The sequence below is a fragment of the Eublepharis macularius genome, chromosome 15, assembly GCF_028583425.1.
Source record: "Eublepharis macularius isolate TG4126 chromosome 15, MPM_Emac_v1.0, whole genome shotgun sequence".
NCBI lineage: Eukaryota > Metazoa > Chordata > Lepidosauria > Squamata > Eublepharidae > Eublepharis > Eublepharis macularius.
Window position 1 is genome coordinate 29874723 of NC_072804.1, and position 17962 is coordinate 29892684.

The 17962-nt window shown below is 52.2% G+C and overlaps 1 protein-coding gene across 1 annotated transcript; it reads left to right on the top strand.

The window, feature by feature from the left end:
- The first annotated feature begins 1007 nt into the window (after window positions 1-1007).
- Window positions 1008-10778, top strand: PAQR7 (progestin and adipoQ receptor family member 7). Its single transcript, XM_054998748.1, has 2 exons — window positions 1008-1328; window positions 9057-10778. Exon 2 carries the CDS (start codon window positions 9091-9093, stop codon window positions 10141-10143), a length of 1053 nt encoding a protein of 350 aa, XP_054854723.1. The 5' UTR covers window positions 1008-1328; window positions 9057-9090; the 3' UTR covers window positions 10144-10778.
- Window positions 10779-17962: the final 7184 nt, after the last annotated feature.

Here is a 17962-nt window from a genome sequence, read left to right on the forward strand (position 1 = left end):
AGCGTCATGCTGATGTGGGAAGGACCTGTGATGTGTGGTTGCTTGAACAGTAAGAGCTTTCCACGCTGTGCAGTTGCACCTTATGTTAGCTGCTGGTTATTTGAAAAAGTACTGCTATATGTCTATGCCCCCAAAACAGATCTATAGCATCCCCATCATCGCTAGAACGCTGCTTGTACCAAAGTAGTTAGAGGTGGGTAGCCCAGTTGGTCTGCATTAGAAGAGCAAGATTCAGGTTACTTTAAAGACCAGCTAGATTTCCAGTGTGTGTTTTTGAGTCAGAGCTGCCTTCATCACTATGTAGCTCTTTAAGCTTGTACCAAAGAAATGGCGGTAGCTTCTAAAATCTAAGCTGCCAAGCTTTGCCCCAAAGAGGCACTGTTTACTCACTAAATGCCAGATGGTGGACAGAGAAAATTTAAGCAGAGAGATTTGAAATGAAATGAATTATTAGGTTCTTTTGATGTATAAAGATTTAACAAAATACTGGCTGGGATCTCAAGGGCAGCATTTATTTCAAAGGAGCATCAGCCTTTCTGATTTCAACCATGCAAGAAAAGGAGTTGCAGCCATAGACCTACCCCGCCCCCCCCCCCCCCCGCAGGTGGAGGATCACATAGAATGTTCCCTTTGTTTTTTTTAAAACCTTCCCCACAAGGAGAACCACCCGCACAAGAAGGCAAGAGAGGGGAGGCAATGTTTCTCCTCAAAAGCTTCTACCCCAAATAAAAACCCCACTGTTTGGTGACTTCCTTTAAATGCCAAAAAACATTCTAGCTGGAATCCACCTTCGGGGGGGGGGGGCTTTCCCTGTCACGTGCCCCCTTGTTATGTAATGACGAAAAACGTCCAATAAAGCTGACGGATGGAAAGGGGGTGGGCAGGGGACGTCAGGGAGAATTTTGCCAAATGCACCTTCTCCAGGCGCCTGTGTGAGACAAGCTCTTAAAGCGACATAAACCTTCCCGCGGGTTTTGCTTTTCAGCCTAGCTTCTGGAAAGGCCAGACGAGCGGGTTGCGCATTGGGGTCTTCTCTCCCCCCCCCCCTTGCCGGGTTCTGCAGTCTGCAGGGGGCGCCTCGCTGCTGGCGTCGCGGAAGCCCTCGGCGGCCCTTCTGTTCGGTGCCTGCCGGCGGGTGCGTGGAGTGAGGAGGGGAGGCGAAGCGGCGAGGCGAGGCGGGTCTTTCCTGCCAGAGGCGGTTGCTGCCGCAGAGGGGCGGCCTCGCCTCCTTGGGCTGGGTCTTGTTGCCTCTTCCCAGCCATCGGCCCCGCTGGAGTCGAGGACGAGAAGGCGGACTCTGGAGCATCCTCGGGAAGAAGGAGCTGGAGGTCCGTGAGAGAAGGGGAAGTGGGAAATTGGGGGCTGCACTCCTCCATGCCCGGGGCTGCGCACGAGCCCTTTAGTCGGGGGCGGGCAGGAAGGGGAGCCGGGGTGGGGGGCTGCCTCTGATAAAAGCTGCGGGGGGGGCACCGTCGGAAACCGCGCGTGCTTCCTTGCAAGCAAGCCCCGCTGACTTCCGCGGGTCTTGTTTTTGCGCTTATCTAGGAGCAAGAACCGAATCCCTGTCATGCTTTTTCATTGGGCTGCCTAAATCAGCCCCAAACACTTTCGAGCCCCCCAGGACTCTTCTTCGGGATTGATGTTCCAAGGTTTTAAAAGAGGAGGGCAGGGAGAGCAGATCGGTTTGAGCCAGTTGGCTTTGCTTTGCATGCTGAGCTGACCTGAGAGTGAAATGGAAAAACACGTCTTGTGGCATGTCAAGGCTAAAGGATGTGTTGTGACAGAAGCTTCTGTGGCCCAGAGCTGGCTTTTTTGGGTGTCTGGGGTGTTGCATTCAGCTGGCAGAGAAAGACTCGGGTTTTTAAAAGCACAACAGAGCTTTGCAGAGCAATTTCAACAGGACTTCTTCATTTCATAGACGTTACACTTCACCATTTAGCCCTGACCGGGATGGTCCAGGCTAGCAGAGCTGGCCCTGGTTAGTACTTGGATGGAACGGAAGTCTACCAAGGAAGTCTAGGGTGGCAACACAGAGACAAGAAATGGCAAACCACCTCTGTTCACTTTTTGCCTTGAAAGCCATAGGGTCAGCTGCAACTTGACAGCACTTTCCTTCCATGCTTGGCCACTCAGTTTTCCTTTTCTATACCCATGTATGTTTCTGCCAACAGAAGGGACACTTCATGCATCTGATGAAGCTGGTGCTTCTAACATCTTTAAGGTGCCATAAATTTGTTTTGCTATAACAGAAGCTCTGTTCACTGAATGCACGCACAATCCGTGTACAGTGTACACTTGATTTTTCTTTATAGTTTCATCAAGGAATTATCAGGTTACATTCCACGCATGTACAGCTGAACATGTGATTGAAACCACACATTTTTCCAGGGTCTGGCCCCTGGTTTCACTTGTAAAGGAACATGTGCTGCCTTTTTCTTATGAACAGGTTGTATGCATGTACATGCAGGTTGTATGCGCGTTCACTGTAACTTGTGTAAACAGAGCTGGACAAAGGGCCTAAGCACCACTGGACATAATGGAGCTTACTTCTGAGTAAGCAAGCACAAGCTGGTGCTGTTACGTTGCAATCCTATGCAGAGTTACTTCAGCCTATAAAGCAGCTACATCTCTAGAATATGTTACTTGGTATTAAATCATATTGGATTCAGCGAGACTTCTTTCTGATTATGGAGAGAACCCTCGGCTTGGATCCAGGCTGAATTGGTGTTTTCCACTGATTGATCCTTCCTGTTGCAGACACACAACCCATGTTGCTGCTCATGGACTGATATTACCCTGGAGCAGCATTAGGTGTAGGGGGAGAGGAGAGGAAAGTTCCATTCTGCTTTTGGAAAACTTAGTCTGAATTCATCTCTTCTGGGGCAAACAGATGTGAGCAGAAAGACTTCCTCCACAAAAGCTGCAGGAGTTCTCAAATGTCATTATTTTGTTTTGAAGCACTATCCAAATCTCTTTATTATTGGTATCTGGACCTTCCTTGACTCTTGGGAATGGGGCAGGAGACCAGAGGTTGCCCTGTAGCTTCTTCTTAAAGGTTTTTTTGTAACACTTAAAAAAAGGGGGGGGCTCAAACCTTTACCAGATACAAAAAGAGTCAGGAATTGAGTGGGATGTTAAGTTTGAGAGAATAAGAAGCTCTCCCATGCTGCTTTTTTTGTATTATTATTTTTGGCATTTTGATGCTCCCCCCCCTCGATAAACAGATGTTGCTTACAGGTTGTGGAAGATTCCAGTCCCACCTTCAACCCTTTACATTATATAACAACAGAGTGTTGACTTGAATCACAGCTGCTGGTTTGGTTAAGAGGTTACACAGTGACGTAGAAACAAACGGGCATGGCTTTCTGCGATACCAAAGGAAGCAAGAGAAAACTTCGTAATTTAATAAGCATAAAGCTTGCACTCTGGTGTTTGAAGGATTGCTTTGGGACAGTGCATAGGTGGGTTGGCCAGCTGTCTTACTTTGAATGAGAAAGTTTTTAAAAAACTGATGGTTTCTTTTTATTGATAAGTGGTTTGGTAACATAATGTTTGTATATTGGTTTGGTACTGTAATAAAAATGATGATGACGAATGAGAATCCCTGGGCATCAGTAATTTGAGTCCAACGACCCCGAGAATGCACGTAATAGGATTGTGTCTTGTTAGAGCAGACCAGTTAATTCCTTGCAAGAATCCTGGAAAGCAATCCCATAGAACAGTGGTTCCCAACCTTTTTGAGTAGGAGGATCTCATTTTAGCATCAAAAACTTTTATGGACCTCCCCCCCACACACACTTAATAGTAGCTGTAGACCAAAATGCCAATGTGGGTATAGATTAGCAGCCCTCCGAGGGTCCTGTGCCCCCATGTTGGGAAGCACTGCACAAGAAATTAGGAAGTAGTCTGTAGGCAGACTGCAATCAACTATTTCTGTGCCCCTGTGTAACGGACAAGTGGTTCAACTTGGCCCACGGAGATCTGGGCAGGGTCAGACTAGATGTGACCTGGGAGATCTTTAATTTAGGATGGTGGTTCTTTTAAAAAAAAAACTAATTACCAACTCCCCATGGTTGGTTGCTTTGAAGGTTAGGGAAAACTCTTGAGGGAGCTGGTGCTTCACACTTTCCACACTCGCAGTTTCCCCAAGAGAAATCTTTCCCCCACCCCTGCTGGTATTAACTCTGCAGGGAGGAGGGCCATTACCAGTTATGGCTCTTGATCTGGTCTTTTTCGTTTCATCTTGCAGCTACTGGGGTGGATTTGTACTGGGAAAACGTCCTGGGTTGTTGGATCCTCTCCTCTTCCTCACTGGCTTCTTGAGAGTAGCTCTGTGGGGAAAGAAAAAAAACATGGCAGATCTTAATCCAAGGTCTCCCAGGATAAATCTGGCTTTTGGCATCAGCCCTGAAGCTGGCTGAGTGACCTTCAGCCAGTTGCCATCTCTCAGGCTTAACTTCCCTCGCAGGGTTGTTGTGAGGGTGAAATGGGAAAAAACGCTACACGTGCCACAGCTTGCAGGAGGAGCAGGTGAAATGTAGTAAAGGAAAGGGGAAAACATTGATTTTTTTTGTTCCCAATTAGTGTAATATGCCAGATGGGCAAGTGCAGCTTTCATTGTCTACCCTGGTAACCAGTTAGCTAGGACTTCTGTTATGAGCTTACTGAATAACCCAGCTGAAGCTGGTCTCTCTGAGTGATGCGTCAGGATCTTATTCGTGTCATAAGAACCTCAGAAGAGCTCCTGCAGGATCAGACCAGAGGTCCACCTAGTCCAGCATCCTGGCTCACACAGTGGCCCACCAGTTACTCTAGAAGGCCACCAAACGTGACTTAGAGGCCAGGGCCTTCCCCTGATGTTGCCTCCTGGCACTCGTATTCAGAGGCTGACTGCTTCTAACTGTGGAGGTTCCCTTTACACACCATGGCTTGTAGCCACTGATGGACCTCTCCTCCCTGAATCTATCTAATTCCCTTTTAAAGCCAGCTATGCTCATGGCTTTCACTAGCCAGTTTGGTGTAGTGGTTAAGAGTGGGGGACTCTAATCTGGAGAACCAGGTTTGATTCCCCACTCCTCCACTTGAAGCCAGCTGGGTGACCTTGGGTCACTCAGAGCTCTCTCAGCCCCACTTACCTCACAGGGTGTTTGTTGTGGGGATAATAATATCATACTTTGTAAACCACTTCGGGTGTTAAGTCATCCTGAAGGGAGGTATATAAATTGAATGTTGCTGTTATCATCATCATCATCATCTCCACTGGCAGTGAATCCCAAAATTTAATTACTCATTGAGTATTTCCTTTTGTTACTCCTGAATCCTGTTTCCCATCAACTTTGTTGGGTGCTCTGAGTACTAATATATAGCAAAGGGAGAAAAAGTTCTCTATCCACTTTCTCCCCTCCATGCCTAATTTTATAAACGCCTATTTGTATCAGTGATTGGTTGGTCATGGTGTGAGCCAGGATTCTGGACTAGACGGACCATTGGTGTGATCCAACTGGGCACCACTTAAGAAATGAGCACAATCCTCTATCATATTGTGGTTATGCCAATCACTGTTTCTGGTAGCAAACTGCCCAGTCACTGTGCCTGTCTCCAAAGGAGCCAAACCGGGCGTTCTGCAGACAAAACTGTGGTCTCTTCATACTTGGGGGACTCCCTGGGTATGCAGAAAAAGATGACTGTAAATTAACCAAGGAAGGACTGAACCCAACAGGGACTGAACATGCTCCTGGAGTCCCTGACTGTTGAGAGCAGCTGAGAGCCATTTTAAAGTGTGTGTGTGTGTGTTTGCTTCTCTCACGCTCCCGAGATCTTATAGAATCCTGGGGCGGAGGGAGCTCTTTGGGTGGGATGGATTTCCAAATTGTTCTCCTCTTCCCACGATTCCAAGTTCACATATTTATATGTCAAGTGTGTTATGAGAAACCATCTTCAACCCTCGTACAGCCATGAGAGGTTGTATGCCAATTCAATGGAGGGTGAGTGCTGGCTTTTGTAAGTGAGAAGTTAGCTGGTAAATGGCTATACCTGCTGAACCGTGGCTTGACTCAGGGAGAAGAAACTGTGCATTTTTTCCCATGAGCGATCCTTAAGCGCATGAAACTGCCTTATGCTGAATACTCACCTGGAGCCACACGTGAAGGTGTCTTACACTGGTCTTGGTCTGTTAGGGTCAGCATTGTCTACTTAGACCGGCAAGAGCTCTCCAGGGTCGCCTGCCCATCACCGACTGCCTTCCCCTTTGAATCTGGAAATACTGGGACCTGAAATTGGCACCTTCTGAAGTGCTAAACCATTGCATTGTGAAATGATCTAGCCGTATGAAACCTTGGTGAAGAGGCACTTGGGTTAGCCCAGCTCTGTATGAAACTCTCTCTGGCAACCGATAGGAAAGGGCTCCTGTTTAAAATGGAACCCAGAGGGCAGAGTTTCCAGGCAGAACGAGACTGAGTGGGTTGCAATTGAATGGAGTTGGAAACGGGGGCCAGAAGTGGCTCTCCCCTTTGATTTCATTTACAAAATGTTTTGTTGGGTTTTTTGGGAAAGCTTCCAACTGAACTTCCCCCCCGCCCCTGCATGGTTTTTATATTTAAAGCATTTGTGTGAGCAGCCCTGAACCCTAGATGTTAGGTAGGCTATTACTGTCCATAAGATATATCTTTTGGGGGCAGACCAAGTTGAAGCTAGCCCAGGAAATCTGTCAACAGCAGTGGCCTAGCAGGTGCCCGTTGTTTCTCCCAGCTTCTGATACTCACAGGTATATGGCCTCTGAACAAAGAAGTTCCATTCTTGCTATCGTAACTCATAGCTAAACGAATCTAGGGGCTGTATAAACATTTCCTTTGCAGTTACTTTCCGATCAATTTCACCGATCAATTTATCGTATCCAGTACATTTCTAGTCTGCTGGTCCTCAAAGGAACTTGGAGTAGTGTGCATCATTCCCCATTCTCCCATTCAGTCCTCACAACAACCCTGTAAGGTAGACTAGGCTGAGAGAGAGTGATGGCCCAAGGTCACCCAGAGAGCTTCAGGGCACAGTGAGGGGTTTGCGCAGGAGTCTTCCAGATCATAGTCCAGCTGCGCCATGCTCTCTCTCTCTCTTTCCTTGTTGTTCCTAACTCATCTCTCTCTCATGTCCTCTTTATAGTGGTCTCTTTTTAATAAGCTAAGAAGCCCAAATGCGTTAGTCTTTCCTTGCACAGAAAAAGGTGCAACTTTGGGGGGGGGGTGTTCTGGTTGCCTGTTTCTGCACCTTTTCCCTGGTTTTCAAAGGCTGGCATTCTTTTGGGTATATCTGTGGCACATGGCTTCCCCTACATTGCACGGGAGATGCCCCTGCTGGATTGCACCCCTTACATTCCTTTAAGCTGGACTGCGAACATGCCAAAATTAAATGGGCTGTGAAACGCAGCTGTAGTCTCTTGTGGTGGATCCCTTCCCAGCTTCTCAGGGACATGCAAGACTTTCGAAGGGGTCAAGGAGGAGAAACAAAGCACAACCCCCAGCTTGCTTATCCAGAAGTCAGTCCCTCCCTAGTCTCTGTGTTTAGGACTGCAGTCTTAAACTCCCTCTCTGTGCTGTTTACAAAGCTGGGGGGCGGGGGAATGAATCTCTCGTCTGGTGGCATACTGGAGGTAACAGCCTGTTTTAAAATAAAAAGCAGAAATGTAGATAACGGAAGTCCTCCCCTCCACCCAAGAAATTTGAACGAGAAACTTGAACAGCAGTTAAAGTACCGCGTAGGTTGTAAGCTGCCTTTCCTCCTGGCGGTGGTGTTATTAACATTTTTGGGAGTCCCATGTCATACTGCCAGGAATGCTCTTGAACTAGTCCAGGCTTATTCTTTGCAGTTAAATAGTTACTTCTACTCCTGGGGTAATTCTAGACACACAACAGCCATGTTTGTTTAGAAGATTCTGTGTGCTGCCCTCTCCAGACCTGTTCCCATTTTACTGGGATCCGGGAACATACAATTTTCAAAAAACAAAAAATTCCCGAGAGATTGTCTAATGTATTCATCATTTGAGAATGGCTTCAGCGTTCACTCACAATTACAATCGATCACAATGTGCAGTGCAAATTCCCCAGTGCCATTTGTGTGGCTGGGCAGAGGGAGAAGTTGGCTCATACTTTCAGGCAGATGCCATGGAAAGCTCACAAGTGCGGGCCCTCGGGTGCATGCATGCACAGACACATCCGTCGATTGCTCCTTCATTTCTTAAACTTCATTGCTTTGGCTGTCATAGATTGATGGGGTAATCTATCCCACCTTGCAGGGCTGTTACAGTGAGGGTAACAAAGACCTCAGTATACTATTTGAGATTCATGCAGGTTCTGACTTGTCTGGCAGAGGTTACGGGAGCTGCAGCTGTTTTGGTAGAAGAAACATCCGTGTTGGTGATGCATCAACGGAATCGCCCCCCCCCCCCGCCCCCCGCTTCATAATGGGTCCATCTTCCGTGCGGCTGCAGCGGCTTCCCCATTTCTTCTATACGGAGGCCTTTGCCACCGGCAAGTTGACTGTCTTCTGCCAAGTCTTCTTCAACAAAGAAAGACTCTTCGCCATCGGAAAAAGGCTTTCTCCATTGGAGCAAAGTCTTTTCTCCAGATTTAGCAGAAGAGATGCTTAGAATCTGGCTTAGCAGAGGGAAATGATAGAATCCAGCCATTGTAGCTGTGTTGCAATTGATGATCATTGTAACTGCATTCAAACACAATTATTTCTCCGTTTAATTAACCTCAGTACACTGTTTTAAAGGTCCTTTGGCTATTTGGCTTGTTTTGGATTACAGCTCCTTTTTCAAGGACAACTCTGTTTCTTTCCCCCCCTTTTTGTGTGGAAACCCTTTTTGTGGGCATATGGGCCAAAATGGCTGCCTGTCCCATCCCTATGTGACAGTTTTGCCTTCCCTGACTACATTCCCACGCAAAGAGAGAGGGGGGGGACCTGCCCCAAACCCTGCGGCTGCTGCTTCAGTCTCTGGCACTTGGGTTTATGTCCCTTTTGATTTTCATGATGTCAACTAACTTCCTCTTCTCCTTCTCAAGGGGGCTTTGTTCTGCAGGGCTTGGCGTTCCTGCCATGGCAACGATTGTGGCCGAGAAGCTCAGCCATCTGTTCATCAATGTACAGCACCTCTGGAAGGTCCCTCGACTCCTGGAGAATGCCATTCCTTCCCCGTCCTGCACCGTGGGGGTGTCAGACGTGCCCCGGCTTTTCCGGAAGCCGTACATCCACACTGGCTACCGCCCTCTCAACCGGACCTGGAGGTACTACTTCCTGTCTCTTTTCCAGCAGCACAACGAGGTGGTCAATGTCTGGACACACCTGGTGGCCGCCGTGATCCTGCTGGTGAGGTTCTGGCGGCTCTCCCAGACGGTGGATTTCTTCAGCGACCTACACACACAGCCCCTCTTCGTCATCGCCGTGTCCTCTGTTGTCTACTCAACATTCAGCACTCTGGCGCATCTCTTGCAAGCCAAATCAGAATTCTGGCACTATGCCTTCTTCTTCCTGGACTATGTGGGTGTCGCCACTTATCAGTATAGCAGTGCCTTAGTACATTTCTACTATGCCATTGAGCCCGAATGGCATGCCCGGGTTGTGAGCTTCTACATGCCAGGAGCGATTTTGCTAGCTTGGCTTTCTTGTGCTGGCTCCTGCTATGCCAAATACAGGTGTCCCCAGCTCTCCTCTCTGCAGGGCCGGCTGTGCCAGGAAATGCCCTCAGCCGTGGCGTATGCTTTGGACATCAGCCCGGTGGTTTACCGCATTTATGCCTCCTCTGGGCTTGCAGACCCTGCAGTTTTGTACCACAAGTGCCACGTGCTCTTTTTTCTTATCGGGGCCTTTTTTTTCACCTATCCGTACCCTGAGAAATGGTTTCCTGGCAAGTGCCATTTTGTTGGACAAGGGCATCAAATCTTTCATGTCTTCCTGCTACTCTGCACTCTGACCCAGGTGGAGGCGGTGCTTCTGGATTATGAGATGAGGAGATCCATTTATACCAGGCTGCATGGCAACCTGGCTCCTGTTTTCTCCGCCCTGTGCCTTTTCGTGGTGGCATCCTGCAGTTTCACAGCCCTCTACATGATTACCAAAGTGAAACGCAAACTGGATCACAAAGACGAATAAAAAAAAATAACAATGCAGGGAGTTACCTGCCAGTTTCCTTGTTGTATCACCTTGGGCACAACATCCACACGGCTGTAATTTGAGGATTGGATATTTTCCCTGGGATGGCTTTGCCTTTTGGTGGGTCTTCCCCTGCCCGCAAAAGATCGGCCCGTTCTCTGCAGGGGCATGTTGATACCTCAGTTTCATGATTCTTACTGGAATGTGAGTAACAGGAAGGCAGGCTGGGGACGGTGCTGGGACAGAGGGGCTGCGGCCAGAGTGCTCTTGCGTCTGGGCTGCTGGCCCCTTCCTGCTGCAAAGGGGCATTGCTTCCAAGAGGCTGATCTGTTCCCAGGGAGAGCACACTGTCCACGTAACTTCCACGGTCCTTCACCCATTTTCCCTCTGTTCTCCTACGTGGTGAAAGAGCAGAGATTCATACCAGCTATGGTGCCTTGACCGTTGTCTTCAAGGCAGGAGTGTCCCAATGTTTCTATTTTCCTCCCACGATGGGGACTGTTTTCGCACTTCCTGTTGTGTGTTGCAATGGGTAACCCGCAGTTGAGGACCTTGCCACGTGGGCGTGCCTTAAACAGAAGATCTCTACGGCCATTTGGATGGGATGAAGCTGCCACTAGCCCATAATATTTTTAGCATGGAAGTGGCTAGTCTTGGGCATCGATTATGCATCCAGGGATAAAAGTGTTTGTGTCGGGGGCGGGGCTGGTGTTCAGAATAAAAAGAGCACTGCCGTGTTGAATCAGGCTAAAGGTCCCTCTAGTTCAGAACATGCTCCCCTCTCTTCAGCTCGAATGATTCATGAAGGTCTCCAGCAGAGGGGGATTGGGTTGGCCAAAGGTATGCTGCCTCTGTGCATGGAGGTACCATTTGCAGACTGGCCCTTCCAGGGTGTGGGTTGGATCCTGTGGCTCCATTCTGCTAGTGAAGGTGTTTTCCTCTGGCAGGAAGAGCTTCACTTGATGCAAAACACTATGCCTTGCAGCATGCGCAGGGCCGGCGCCACTATTGAGGCGGGCACCACGGGGCCAGAGGGGGCGCCGGAGGGGGTGTCAGGGGTGGAGGCGCGCATCACGGAGCGTGCCCGGCCCGCAGCTGCTGCTGCAGCCAACCAACCCTGCGCCGCTGCTGCCACCCCCACCACCACACGCCCCCGGCCAGGTGCAGCAGCCACGGGCCAGGCACGGCAGGTGGCCGGGGCGGCGTGTGGAGCGCAGGCAGCCTCCTCAGGCCACCCCAGCCACCTGCCGGCCAATGGGCCCGGCTTTGCTGTGTGATGACGTCATCACGATGACATCATCATGTAGTCTGGGGCATGCACGCATGCTGTGCGCACGCATATGGGAGGGTGGCTGCAGGTGCTAGAAACCCTGGCGCCGGCAGTGATCATGTGAATGGCCATTTTCACATGTCTTACCTGCCTGTGGAACATCGCGCGAAAGACCCGGAAGACAGTGTCTTCTCGTGTGAAATCGCACCAGGAAGAAGCTGTTATCCGGGAGATCGTCTTCGTCCTTCTGTGCAGCCCCACATTGGGACTGCGCAGGCGCAGGCCAGCCGCGGAAAAGATTTTTCTAGCTCTAAGAGATGTGAGGGGGACGTTCGGATCCACCGCGCATGCGCGCCGGTGTTCCCGCCAATTTTGAATGCATATATATCCGAACGTCCCCGGCATTCCCTCAGTTCCTTTTTCGCCGCCGTCGAAAAGGTTCTTATTGTCTAGCGTTCGTTTCAAGCGTCTCTTCGGAGTTTTGGATCGTTTCTTCTGCTGGTCGGTATTTTCCCCTTGTCATCTGTCGGGAGATACCGTTCATTATGTCGCAGACATCTTTGTTTAAAAAGTGTCATAAATGCGGCACTAAGATGACCCATTCGGACGGCCATGAGCTCTGCCTCATCTGCCTGGGCGAGGGGCATGTTGTCGAGCGCTGCTCCATTTGTATGTCCTTCACTCCGAAGGCAAGGAGTGATCGGAAGGCCAGGCTCCGTGCCTTCTTGTGGGATGCCAACCTTCTCCCCCCCAAGCCGTCAGGCTCTTCGGGAGATAGGCCGCGCTCCGCCGCTCCGTCACCGGCGCCGTCTCGTAAGTCGCCAGAGCCGCTCCCCTCGGAACCGACGGGGCAACCCGTTCCGGAGGCCCGTCCTGATTCCGGTTCCGGGGATCGTCCTTCGAGCCGGAAGGCCAAGAAGCGTTCCGCGCCCAAGCCGAAGTCCTCCTCCAAGCCTTCGGTTCGGGAGGCTGTTTCGGAGCCCCCGTCCAAGAAGGCCAAGGCGAAGTCGAGGGCCAAGGACCGTGCATTGTCCCCAGCTCCGACTGTGCTGCCTGGTTCTCCGGCCGAACCGGTCCTGATACCCGACGATGTGGTGAGTCTCCACACCCCGTCGCCTCCTTGCACGCCTCCTCCGTCGGTTCCCGAGGAATTTGTGCCGTTTCCGCCTTTCCCGGATCCGTTCCAATCTTTTGAGCGCTCCCTGCCGTCCGCCCCGGCGCCTTCAGAGGCCTCCGTTCCACTGCCGTCTACCTCGTCGGTTCCGATGCCTCTTCGCTGGCCTGCCCCGGTGCCTGCTCCTCTGCCCCCTTGCCAGCCGGTCGCGGGGGTTGGGAACATGACCTCCTGGCAGGATTTTGTGGCGTGGTTCCAGCAGTCGCTACCCTTCCTGCAACATCCGTCGGTTCCGATGGTCTCCGTTCCGGCTCAGCCAGTCGGGCTCCCAGCACCCGCTCCTCCACCTCCGGGCTTACCTCTGCGACCGCCGGTTCCTGCAACTTATCCGTCGGCCCCGACCGCTCACCGGTCTTCGGTTCCGACGCAAACCTCGCCGGAGTTTTCGGATTCCGAGGATGATGAAGGTCTGGCGTCACCGTCGGAGTGCTCTTCAGACGCGGCCTCGGATCCTTCCCCGGATGACACCGTGGGTGGGCCCCGCTCATCGTCCCCGAATGACGATTACAGGCTATTCTCCGAACAAATGGTGCGGATGGCCGCCGCGCTGGAGATAGACGTCTCCTCCACGACCTCCAAGCCCAAGAGTAAGCTGCTGGAGGCGCTGTATTCCGGGTCCCCCGCGTCGGTGGCGTTTCCCCCTGTGGAGGATTTTGTTGATAACGCTCTCGCGCTCTGGCAGGCGCCGGCGTCCCTGTCCGCGACGGCAAAGAAGGTGGAACGGTACTACCGTTTAAAGCAAGATGATTGCCCGTACCTCTTCAATCACCCGAAACCCTCGTCGATCGTGGCTGAGGAGGGTCAGGCTCGGTTCCGTTCCGGTTCCTCGTCGGCCCCGGCGGACCGGGAAGGCAGGAAGCTGGATGGCGTGGGCAGGAAACTCTACTCATCCGCGTCTCTGGGATTCCGTATTGCCAACTTCCAGGCCATAATGGGATCCTATAATCTATTCCTGTGGAAGAGGCTGTCTTCTTACCTCTCCGACCTCCCGGAGGATCGCCGCCACCTGGTTAAGGCCCTCCAAGCCGAGGCCGTGAAGCTGTCAAAACAGCAAATGACAGCTGGCAAGGACGCCGCCGACTCTGCAGCGCGAGCGATGGCAACTTCGGTGGTCCTGCGTCGGCACGCCTGGCTCCGGTCCACGGCCCTGCCTCCAGAGAAGAAGGCGAAGGTGGAGGACTTCCCGTTCGAGGGGCCCCAGCTCTTCTCGGAGAAGACGGATGAGTCCCTCTCCCTGATGAAGAAGAATCAGCAGACGGCCAAGTCCCTCGGGGTCGCCCCCTCAGCCCAGTCGTCGGGTCCGAGGTATCGCTATGGTCGGTTCCGATCCTACCAGACCCCTTACCAGCCTTACCAGCAGCGTCAAGGGCGCTTCTTCTCGGGCCAGTCCTACGGTCACCGATCCTACTCTGCCCAGCAGCGTCACCCTTCCAGGCGCTCCGGCCGGTCCAAGGGCAGGCAACAGCCCTCTTCGCCCAAGCCTTCGACCTCGGCGCAGAAGCCCTCGGTCTTCTGACTGCGCCTGAACGCTCCCCCGTTGGCCTCCGAGGGTGCTTCCTCTGCTGCCCAGTTTCTGGACAGGCTTCGACCTTTTTTGCCCTGTTGGCAACGTGTTACTTCTGACGCTTGGGTCCTGTCCATTGTGGCCCATGGTTACAAGTTAATGTTTACGGATGCACCCCCTCTCTCTCTCCCTCCCCGTTGTTCTCCATGTTGTGATGTTGTGTTACACAATAATGTTATGGAGTTGGTTACCAAAGGTGCTGTCCGGGTGGTCAATGTCTCTACTTCCCCATGGGGATTTTACTCCAGATACTTCCTTGTGGATAAAAAGGGTGGAGGTTCCCGGCCCATCTTAGACCTTCGAGGCCTCAATGGTTATTTGAAGGCTGAGAAGTTTCGCATGCTGACCCTGGCGCGAGTCATGGAACTCCTGGAAGTGGGCGTCTGGCTGGCCATTCTAGACCTGAAGGATGCCTACTTCCACATTTCTATATTTGAGGGCCACAGGAAATACCTGCGGTTTGTGTATGGGAATTCTGTGTATGAATATACAGTGTTGCCCTTCGGGCTAGCCTCTGCACCCAGAGTCTTCACAAAGTGCATGGCCACCGTAGTGGCATACCTGCGGTCCCAGGGTTGCTTTATCTACCCGTACTTGGATGACTGGCTCCTGGTGGGACCCTCGCCTGACTCTCTCCAGGCCCATATTGCCCTCACTTTGTCCGTGCTGGCTAGGCTGGGCTTGGTGGTTAATGGGGATAAGTCTATCCTGGCCCCAGGCATGGCCATTAGGTTTATTGGGGTCCATTTCAATTCCCTGCTGGGTAGAGCCTACCTGCCCCCTGACCGGTTGGCCAGGCTTTCCGCTTTGGCCCGGCATTTTATGCATTGCCGGTATCAGACTGCCCTTTTGGTTCAGACTCTGTTGGGCCTTATGGCCTCCACCACAGGGGTGGTTTTCTTTGCGCGCCTGCGTATGAGGCCTCTGCAAAACTGGTTTGTCCGGAGGTACAACCCCCTCACCATGGGTCAGCACCAGAGGTTTTCCATCCCCAGGGTGGTGCTGCGCTCTCTGGCCTGGTGGACTGTCCCTGGGAACCTGTCTGAAGGTTGTCCTTTCGGCCCCTTCCTAGCCGAGGTCACGGTTTATACCGATGCCTCCAACTTGGGATGGGGGGGGCGCTGTGGACAGCTTTCGGCTCAGGGCATCTGGTCCCCATCTGAGGCATCCATGCATATCAACCTTCTTGAGCTTAGGGCGATCCGTTACTCCCTCGCTTCTTTTGCAGATGCCATTCGGAACAGGAGGGTTCAGGTCCTGTCGGACAATACCACGGCCTGCTACTACCTCAACAAGCAGGGAGGGACGGTCTCGCTCAAGCTCTGCAAGGAGGCAACAACTCTATGGAATTGGGCCATGGTCAACAACGTCCTTCCCAGAGCCGTGCACATTGCCGGGGATCTCAACACCTCGGCGGATGCGCTGAGCAGGGTGTTTCTGCCTCAGCACGAGTGGTCCCTAAACAGGGTTTACCTCGACCAGGTTTTCCGCACATGGGGCACGCCGTTGGTCGACCTCTTCGCCACTGCCCGCAACAAACAGGCCCCGCTGTTCTGCTCCCGGGCCGGCATTGGCCGCCACTCCCTAGGGGATGCCTTCCAAATACCTTGGTCCCCAGGGCTCTTTTATGCCTTCCCGCCCTTTCCGCTCCTGTACAAGGTTCTTTCCAGGGTCAGGGCCTACCGAACCCGCTGTATCCTCGTTGCCCCTCGGTGGCCTCGCCAGGATTGGTTCCCCCTTTTGCTCTCCCTGTCCCAGGGGCGATGCCTCCCCCTGCCTCACGCCCCGGACCTCTTAACCAGGGACGGGGTGTGGCATCACGATGTGGCTGTACTGAATCTGGCTGCCTGGCTTCTGGGCAACCGGGAATGAACCTCTCTTCTGGGGTGCTTGGGGTGATCTTGAATGCCCGGAAACCGTCCACCAGGTTGTCCTACCAGAGGAAGTGGTCACGTTTTTCCCGGTGGTTGGCCCCAAAGGGGGTTTCTCCCTTTAGTTGCCCGCTCCCTGTCATCCTGGACTACCTCCTGGATCTCTGCTCCCAGGGCCTTGCGTTTTCCAGTATTAAGGTCCACATGGCTGCAATCTCTGCCTTCCATGAGCAGATTGATGGGAAGACAGTTTTTACTCACTGGCTTTCCAAGCAGTTCCTGAAGGGCCTGTTCAAGACCTTCCCTCCTAGGGCCCATCCCATTCCGCAATGGAGTCTCTCCCTGGTTCTCTCCCGGCTGATGCTCCAGCCCTTTGAGCCTCTATCTTCTTGTCCCCTGCCTTTGCTCACTCAGAAGGTGGCTTTCCTGGTGGCAATCACGTCCTCTAGGCGTGTTGGGGAGCTGTCTGCCCTGCGGTGTGACCCTCCCTTCCTGCAGTTTTTCCCTGGTACTGTCATGCTCCACACTAGCATGGAGTTTCTGCCCAAGGTAGTCTCAAGGTTTCACCTACAGCAAAAGGTGTTCCTCCCTTCCTTTTTTCCAACACCTTCATCCCCAGGGGAACGAGCACTACACACATTGGATGTAAAGCGTGCTTTATTGTTTTATTTGCACCGCACCACATGTTTCAGGAAGTCTCCTGCCCTGTTTGTGTGTTACTCTGGCCCTCGCAAGGGCTCACCTGCTTCTGCCCAGTCCATCTCTCGCTGGATTGTGTCTACGATTAAACTTTGCTATCAGCATGCTGGAGTCCAGTGTCCCTTGTTGGTTACCGCTCATTCCACTCGAGCGCAAGCTGCTTCTGCTGCCTTCCTACGAGGAGTGCCGCTCCGGGACGTCTGCCAAGCTGCGACATGGTCCACTGCAGACACTTTCATCAAGCACTATTCTGTGGATGTGCATGCACGACGTGACTCGGCTGTGGGCACAGCTGTCCTGCAGTCCTTGTTCAAGTAGACACTCACACCCGCCCCCATTGGTGAGATGCTAGTTACTCTCCCAATGTGGGGCTGCACAGAAGGACGAAGACGATAAACAGGGTTTCTCACCTGTAACTGTTGATCGTCGAGTCTCTTCTGTGCAGACACACATTCCCTCCCGCCTGCCCCGCTGTGAGTGCTTGGTTTCTTCCTTTGTTTCTCCGGCGGCTCAGGTGAACTGAGGGAATGCCGGGGACGTTCGGATATATATGCATTCAAAATTGGCGGGAACACCGGCGCGCATGCGCGGTGGATCCGAACGTCCCCCTCACATCTCTTAGAGCTAGAAAAATCTTTTCCGCGGCTGGCCTGCGCCTGCGCAGTCCCAATGTGGGGCTGCACAGAAGGACGAAGACGATAAACAGGGTTTCTCACCTGTAACTGTTGATCGTCGAGTCTCTTCTGTGCAGACACACATTCCCTCCCGCCTGCCCCGCTGTGAGTGCTTGGTTTCTTCCATTGTTTCTCCGGCGGCTCAGGTGAACTGAGGGAATGCCGGGGACGTTCGGATATATATGCATTCAAAATTGGCGGGAACACCGGCGCGCATGCGCGGTGGATCCGAACGTCCCCCTCACATCTCTTAGAGCTAGAAAAATCTTTTCCGCGGCTGGCCTGCGCCTGCGCAGTCCCAATGTGTGTCTGCACAGAAGAGACTCGACGATCAACAGTTACAGGTGAGAAACCCTGTTTTTTTGTGTGCTGTCTTCCGGGTCTTTCGTGCGATGTTCCACAGGCAGGTAAGACATGTGGAAACGGCCAGTGTTTGCTCTGCCGGAGGAAAACTTCTTCTCTAGCATAATGGATCCACAGGATTCAAACCTGTTTTATTCTCTTCAGATTTTTTCCCTGCTAGTGTCCATCACTTTATCTTGTGCCAATGAATTCCTTTTTTAAACC

What these genes read in the sequence shown, in the direction of transcription:
- PAQR7 (XM_054998748.1), top strand. Translation starts at nt 9,091, where the DNA reads ATGGCAACGATTGTGGCCGAGAAGCTCAGCCATCTGTTCATCAATGTA.